Raw genomic sequence first — 8,517 nt, 5'->3', positions numbered from 1 at the left:
CATTTTAGCTGCAGTAATAAACGTAATAAATCAATTTTATATATTTTAAAAATATGGTATGGTAGTGATAACATAACAAAACGTGTTAATACATTTATTATTATTATAACAATATGTACATTTTAGTTTCGGGTATTTACGGATTTTATCAATCGCGTCATGAGTGTGTTATAGTATTTTATCGTATACATTTTTTTAATCGGAACGCTATATAAAATAAAAATACAAAAATCGACAGTCCGACGCCAACTACGTCTAACAAAAAATATTGATGAAAATCATAATCTATTGCCGGAGATGCGGTGTTGGTTGCATTGCCGTGCCTGATCACGTATTCTGTCCAAAACACGGCTGTTTCAATTGGGCTTGTTGGCCTGTCCCTGAATCTTGCTGACAACTCTGATGCTTTTGATCGGTATCTTAAATCAATTTCACAAAGTTATAATATTGTGTGTACATTGCAAAGGTAAAGTGTAAAAATAATTTGTAATGGTATGTATTTAGTATCGATTTTAAGGATTTTTTTAGATTTATAGAATTTAAATACGATACCTATTATTCTTGCATAAGGCGATAAAGGAGTATAATTTTATATGGCCAGTTGATAATATATGTTTTACATGTATATTTATTTAAATAAATTATTTTTGAAATAATTGTTCATTTAACTTTTTCTTATAATATAATTAATCGTAAACGAATAAAATAATAAAAAAAAAATTCGTTTCGGTTCACCGGTTGTTCATACGAAACAGTTAAAATAAATATATAATAAATATTATATTCTAAGCAGAGGCCAGAGATATGTATGATTTGGTATTATTAAATATTTTTGTCTGAGAACAATTTTAAATTTTAAAAGATGTTTTTTGTTAGAAAAGATTTTTGCAATGATACAACATATTCTATACAAATAATATCAGATATAGACTCACTTGCTATCTGTGATGATTGCTTGTATGCTTTTGATCAGTTTTTGTTCAGTGATCTGTCGGTAGTCGAGTCCGATGGCTATGCCTTTTGCAATACAGTTGGCGATGTTTGACTGTTGATCACCAAACACAGGTATGCCAATCATCGGTACTGCAAAGAACACGGCCTCCATTACGCCCATAAGGCCACCGTGAGTTATGAACGCCTTGATATTCTTGTGACCTGCGAAAGCACAATTATAATATACATTGTACGTGTAATAAAATGCGATGACGGTAGTGGTGTACTAAAAATAGCATATCTATAACGCCGTATAATCAAAATATAATATATTATAATATTATCGCTAGTTGCTATACGCACTATACGCACTTAGAATAAATTAAAACGTTTGTTTTGATTTGTTAGTAGTTAGCCTTTATTAATTTATGACGATAAGAATTTCAACCTTTTCTCATCTTAAATCAAATGAATATCACTTTAAAATGGTCGATTTTTGTGTTATGGCTTTGGATTTGAACATTTCAAAACGAACTTGTATGTTTTATTAATTCATTTAGTGTATTAACTTAAGATTTTAAATTTTTTTAATGAAGGTATGGGGATGTGGAATTTAAATGAAGATCGCATAGTTTTATATAGTATTCAGTTATTAGCATAACGACTATGTTTTCGTTGTGAGTCTTACTCAGAATCTGCTGTTGAGGCATCCACTTAGACACTCTAATCCGTTTGGATATCAATTCACCCTCGTATTTCCATAGTACGCAATACGGTAGCGCTTCGAAAGCCTGTACGAACGCCGTTGTGAATTGAACTGGAAACGACGATCCCTTCAACAACGAGCCAAAAGACACGTAAATAATGCCTTGGTCACACAAATCGCAGTAATTTTTCCATTCCTATTGCATCACCAACAAAAACCAATGATATCATAAAACTATAGCTATTATATGGTAGTGAGTTATATTATAATATTATAGTAATAATATTTATTATGAGAAAAAAATCTTCGTTGTATGTGTTTTTTTAACTTGTTATCTGGTTATAATCATATATATTAATGTACAGTATGTTATTACAACTTCTAAATTTATAATATATAAATATATATAAGACAGTTAACTAACTAGGATTTGTATATATTATGTATTTTATCAACAGTCAAAATGCCTAATTAATTGAATTTATTATAATTAATCAATTCATTGTGTTTACGATCACGATTAATTTATTAAATTAAAATAACAATTATATAATCCAATTAAATATATTTGTAAATTGAAAAATTCTATAGTTATTTAAGACTTTGGATTTCTTAAATTATCTGGATTTTCAAATATCAATAAAATCGTTACGGACTGTTTACTGTAAAACTTGAACATAATTACACAATTCAATAACTCAAATAACTCATGTACACAGTGATTCATAAAAGTTTAATTAATTACAATTTTAGTTTGGCAATTTTTAAAGTAGGTTCCCATATTTAAAAATCATATTATTTTTAAATAAGTACTGAAATATTGCATTTTGTATGTGTAATATTTCCACGACTCAAATACAATTCAATAAAAATAAAGATTATATATTGTATTTTTCATTGTAAGTTTGCCTTTTTCAATGATTTGTAAGGAACGTTGCAGAGGCTTCTTACAGTTGAGTGTATAACACTCACTACCGATAAACACACTCGAAAGCACTACGAATGTCTGATAAACCTTGCATGGATAACACTGTAGATTATATTAAATTGCTTCATAGAACCCGATCATAAATAGAATTTGGTTGTCGACCATCTTAACTAGGACGATAGAAGTATATTTTTTAAAAATGTTTTTATATTCTCAGTATAACTTAATATTTTGAACGCTTTTATCTGTTTCTCTCGAGTTTCGATATAATAAGAGTTTACTGTGAGTACTTACGTTTGTCGCGTTTTGCAATTTCGCGGGCTGTGCGATGTGCAAGCCGCCCACCTCTATCACGTTGGGCACCGTTGGACGGGGCTGGGACAAGCTGTGATGACTGTTGACTAGCACAAGTGCGGTGCGCCGGCGCGCGATTTCCGGAACGGACGGTGTACCGTGCCCGAAGTGCCGCCGGACTAGCTCGGTGGACGGACCGTCGGAGAAGGCGTGATAGCCGACCGCACCGAAGTGCGTGGCCAGCGCGTTGATTAGCCGCTGGACGAACGACATGTCGTGGCCGGTATACTCGAGCAGGTGGTTGACCAGGTACGCGGGGTTCTGCGGGTTGGCCACGCGCCGGTTGAGTTGCGGCGAGTAGTCGGACGTCCGGATAGACACCAACGGTGCGTCGTACGCGTGCGCGAATGCTGCGAAACAGTCGGTGGCGAACGCTTCGGCGAACACCACGTCGAACGCGCGGGGCTCGCGGATTAGAGCACGGACCTGAGGGTGTTCGAAAGTGGCCTCACACACGCGGTGGTTCATGTGGCACAGGTCCCGGAGCCCGGTAATTGGATCCACGCGGTGTTGGAACTCATTCGTCACGTTTAGCTGGCTTATGACCGGCGGAAGCGTGTCCGACACGTCCACGTCTATGTATCGACCTACGCCGTCGCCGTCGGCGCCACTGTCTTTGCGTCGCGGGAACGGGCTGATCACGGTCACGTGGTGACCGCGTTCGGACAAGGCGACCATCAGCGGTTCGGCCATGGCGAAGTGACTGTGGCCGTTGTACGGGAACACGGCTAGTATCCTAGCACCGTTGGCCGGGGACGTACACGTTAGCGATAATACAGTAATCGTCACCGCGGCCGCCTGTAGCCCTACCGACCAACGACCAGTGGATTTTACGACTGCGGCCGTCATCTGTGAAAATAATATTTGTGTTATATGTATACATTATACAATTTTATAACACTATAAGAGGCAGCACTTCGTGATAAAATCTAATTTTCCGGTAACACACGGGTACTTACATGGTCGAAAGGCCACCTAAAAATCGGAGAAATAGTTTTGGAGTTGAGCGGAAAGACAAATACTTAACGTAATTAGGTGCATACAGAGGCGCTAGGTTTTGAAAATGTCATGGGGTCTCACTATTTTATGAACACATTTACAGTTTTACCTAAATAATTAATAAATATTACTAATCGTTAAACAATTATTAAAATAAAGTTATTTTTTGTTTTGAATGTTATAACGTTTAAATAGTATTAACGATTTTAATTTTAGGAGGTTGAGCTCCACCTTATCAAGCTCATGGGGGCTGCAGCCCCCGAACCCTCCTGTACTCGGCGCCCTTGGATTCATATGCGCATTAGTGCATATAAGCAGTACTCTAGTGTTGCGTGTGGACCGCCTAGGGGAAAAATACTTTTTACTGCCAACTTATAAACATAATTAAAGAGAAGTGGAAAGTGCCTATACGGTCTATCACATAATTACCTCACTCTTCCCCAGCCAATTAATTACGTTTAGATTAAAACAAAATTTTACTAATAATAATAACCACAAACAACAAATTATTATATCTAAATAATATTTACAATATAATAACTTACTCATCAACACAAAAAAAACGATTAAATTACACGAGTCACTTTATTTAAATATAAGCAATGTAATTACATTAAGGAATGTCATCAATAGAGGAGGGTTAGTGAGACAATTTAAATTCTTAATGAAAGCTAACTTTTTTTTAAAAAAATACGAGTATTTACTTCTACAATAATGTTGTGCTATCGTATCACCTTTGATTAGTTTTACTAGATTTTTGGTTCTATCAAGTATATTCATGGATTTCATTTGGATTAAAAATCCACAACTTTTTATTAAGTTCAAAGTCAAAGCTGTGTTTTCACTCCTGTTCTCCAAAATGTGTTTGATTGCTTTAAATGTTGGGTACACACCGCTCCAACACGAAAATGCGTAGAAATAATGTAATTTTGATTGTTTATTATCTGTTATATTTATTTATTATTGTTTAATATTAAAGTTCGAATAATATATCATCTGCACACGCTTAATTATTTTCTATCTTATTGGATTTTATCAAAAATTATAATGATAATGACAGTTTTTTTCTATCAATATTTTCGAAAAAGAATCAATAAAACCATAGAAAGTTGTCTTCGACAGTAGCATGACGCGATTTTATTCGTTTGACGTTTACAATTGGAATACACACATTTCTTTCTTAATAGGCTATAGTACAAAAGTTTTGATTGTGGAAGAGGAGTTAAACAGCAATACAAAATATAAACGTATACATATAATTATTATATACTAATAAAAAAAAAAATAAATGCATAGTGAGAAAACGCACGTACTTTGTCCTCACGCTCTCGTTTGTTATCAGAAAATTAGACGTCCCCGTAACTTGGACAACTTTGGCAGGAATGATTTTCCGATTCACCTGGATAGAGTGTGACGAATAAAATGATGGCCGTATATTGACACTGCAACAGTGTACCTCATATATCATCAGTAATGTAGCCTGTTTCATGATATCAACGACAAACGCACACTGCAAGTGTAAACAGTGTATTAGTTTAGACGAAATCGTCCTCACCGTTGTATCGCTGCGTACGTCGTACCAGTTATGTAAAAACACGTTCGACCGGGTTCTGATATAATAAATGTTGTAAGTAGATATAATAATATAGCACTAGTATATACTTCTTTGTTAAGTCTTAATATAACGAGCAGTGCAGGATTTATAATTTGGAGCCCATGGGCCTAGCATTCGATAAATATATTATTTTAAATTCTGAAACTTCAATTAAGGATGTGATTGGATCCTAGATCATGGACTCTGTTTCCACTCAAAAATCGATTTTTATAATCGATGTATAGATTTATAAAATCAAAGTAAAGCCTTGTAAAAAGTATATCATAATAGTTGCTGTGTTACGCCTTACATGACGATTTTTAGTATAACTATTGTATAGGTACGACTGTACGAGTATATACTAAATATACTACATATAACTATAAATGTATGAATCGTTATTGTACAGTTTCGTACTATACATCAATATGTTATATTAAATAGATGTCATGTATCTCACGTTTAATAGATAAATATCACGTAGAGAGAATCCATATTAATACAGGGTGTAACTCGTTTATTATATCATATTATCTAGCTGACAGTGGGGTAAGGTGCGAATTCGACGGAGCAAAGACGATGAGGGCTTATGGCAAAATTTCATTTTTATTTTTTATAGACGTGGTTGCTGCGCACAGGATTATATTATGTTATACTAGGCACGTAAAAACTATGAAATAAAAAAATTATATTGTGTATATTATATAACGATTAATGTGTTGTTGTACGCATGTAACTTGCTGCTACAGTCGTGGACATTAAAATTCCATATATATATATAAATAGCTGAATAAGTGAAAAATATCTTAAAAATTATATTATAACTAGTGAAAAAGAGAACGGTAACATGGATATTTGGTGGATATTTCTATTATCTACGGTTATTTTATTTTATAACGAGTAACAAAAAAAAAAAAAAAAATCGGTTAGCTGAGAATCGGTGTTGCGTAAATATTTTCGTTGTGCCTTTGATTATTTTGAAATGTATTGGATGTTTTGTACAAACTATAGATGTGATTGAGACTAGGTACCATGGACCACCCTTAACAATAGAAACAAACACGAAAAACAAAACAAAAACATCCGTCGTTGCTTTGCTCAGAAACTAAAATATATGTTGACGGTAATCAAACAAAATCACGTTTAGTACCGCTGGCGAGTTAAACGGCTATATCTACTTTCTTCTCTAGTGCATACGTCATATAGATGATAACCGTGTTCGATTATTACAAAACAACCGAATTTTATTCGTGTGGTGACTATCGATAATTTTCTAATGTTGTGGGTGTAGGCTGCAAACTGCAGCATTATAGGTACCTATACGTTTATGAAGTAAGAACGGTGCGGCGCAGTGCAATGGTGTGCGGTACATAAAATTGTAACGTTCGTCGGAATGCAGACGATTCAGAATGTTAATAATTGCGCATAATAATAGAATAATATTATATCAGTGAACATCGACCGATTGTTGGCGACGACTTCGATGTCTGCGGTAAAGTCGAAAAACGCGAACGCGACCCACATCACACCGCCGCAGGGGTGTTTGGAACTACGCAACGCACCTATACAACATAACGACGGGGTTCCGCCTAGGGGTGGGTGTAGTCGTCGTGGTTGGAGCGACATATACAATATATAAATTATTATACACGGATCCACATCAAAGGGGACTCATCTGCAGCGGGCAGGCGTCCCACGGCGTCTTCGGCGGTCGGGTGGCGGGTGCGATCGCTACTGCAGCAGTCGGCGAGTGATTGTATTATAATATACAGTATGGTTCACCAACCATGCTCACCCCCGTTCTTTCGTTTTTATTGTGAATTTATTCAAACTGTGATCTTTGTAATTTTTAAACATACTTTAAGATCACATTTTCAAATTAATAAGTGTTATCGCACTATTTGTGGAGTGACCGACGATAAAAACTCTTCCAAACGAGGACCCCCTTTTTTTACTGTAAATGATATATTGGATAATTTAAATTTTTAAAAAAAAAAATTAAAAATAGTTATTTAATTTTTAAATAACTAAAAAAAACTAATTGTTCGTATTATATGATTTTGATACGTCAAGATTTTCAAAAAAGTTATTCGCTGAGCAATTAAACATAAGATAAGGGAAGTTACGATTTGGAAGACGGAAGTTTTGCGTTTCTACAGGACCACTCCTCAAGAGCAGTGGAAAAATCTCAAATCTCTTGATAATATTATGGTCGTTGAACATATTTTAAAATTCCAAAAATCAGATTCCGAACGACTTCGTTGTATTGAAGAAGGAAAATGGGGGTGACCGTTCTCGGCGTATTACCCTGTATACGCGGCGCGGGGAGGGACGAAAGCGATGCCGGGCCTGCAATTACTGCGTCGGCGGATGTCGAGGTACCCGCGCCACCGTCGCGCGAGGTCATTCGGTCAAAGCTGGGAACGCCATCTGCTCGTCAAAGCGGCGTGTGCGCGCCTCTGCCCGTCGCCCCGGGGAGACCGCTGGCGCGCGGCGTTCCCCGTCCGATCGATTTTTGTTCTCGAGCCGGCGCGGGTCGATGCTCGCGGCGCGACCGGCAGCGGTGGCAGAGGCGCGCGTGCACCGCCGTGTCACAAGCACGGGGACCGCCGCCGCCAACGCCGCCACCGCCGCGAACTTTCGCAGTACCGTCGACGGAGCCGCGCGCACGCACGCACACGGCGCTACACCGCCGCCACCGTCGCAGATCCGTGCGCCACACAGCCGCGCTCGCACCGCGTCGGTTTTTTTTTTTTTTTTTTTTTACACAGCCACCGCTGCTGTCTCGCATAGGAATTGAAAACATCAAATTTTCGCGGGCCAAACGGCGAGTCGTCACGGGGCGCCAGTTTTCGGAGCTCACAGTTCGGTCTCGTCGTGTGTTCGTTCCGTTGCCTCCGCGAGAGCCGACTGACCGCATATTATTGTTGTTGTTGTTATTATTATTATTATAAGTATAGTTTTGTGCTTATCGACCGTATATAACTATTATTAATTACATCG

General features: G+C 37.0%; 1 protein-coding gene across 3 annotated transcripts in view; it reads right to left on the bottom strand.

Moving 5' to 3' along the window:
- Window positions 1-78: 78 nt before the first annotated feature.
- The window catches only part of LOC113561047 (UDP-glucuronosyltransferase 2B17-like), a 33,339-nt gene continuing 24,900 nt past the window's right edge, over window positions 79-8,517 (bottom strand). For 2 of the 3 annotated variants that reach the window (XM_026967236.1, XM_026967237.1), the window contains exons 2-6: window positions 5,234-5,430; window positions 2,862-3,770; window positions 1,622-1,835; window positions 936-1,155; window positions 79-419 (exon numbers count right to left, since the gene is read on the bottom strand). In XM_026967236.1, coding sequence (XP_026823037.1) covers window positions 179-419; window positions 936-1,155; window positions 1,622-1,835; window positions 2,862-3,770 — 1,584 coding nt within the window. In that variant the 5' untranslated portion in view covers window positions 5,234-5,430 and the 3' untranslated portion in view covers window positions 79-178. The remainder of the gene's footprint in view (window positions 420-935; window positions 1,156-1,621; window positions 1,836-2,861; window positions 3,771-5,233; window positions 5,431-8,517) is intronic. The other variant, XM_026967238.1, reaches the window with a different exon arrangement.

This window comes from Rhopalosiphum maidis, chromosome 4, assembly GCF_003676215.2.
Source record: "Rhopalosiphum maidis isolate BTI-1 chromosome 4, ASM367621v3, whole genome shotgun sequence".
NCBI lineage: Eukaryota > Metazoa > Arthropoda > Insecta > Hemiptera > Aphididae > Rhopalosiphum > Rhopalosiphum maidis.
This window is presented reverse-complemented; position numbering and strand designations above follow the sequence as displayed.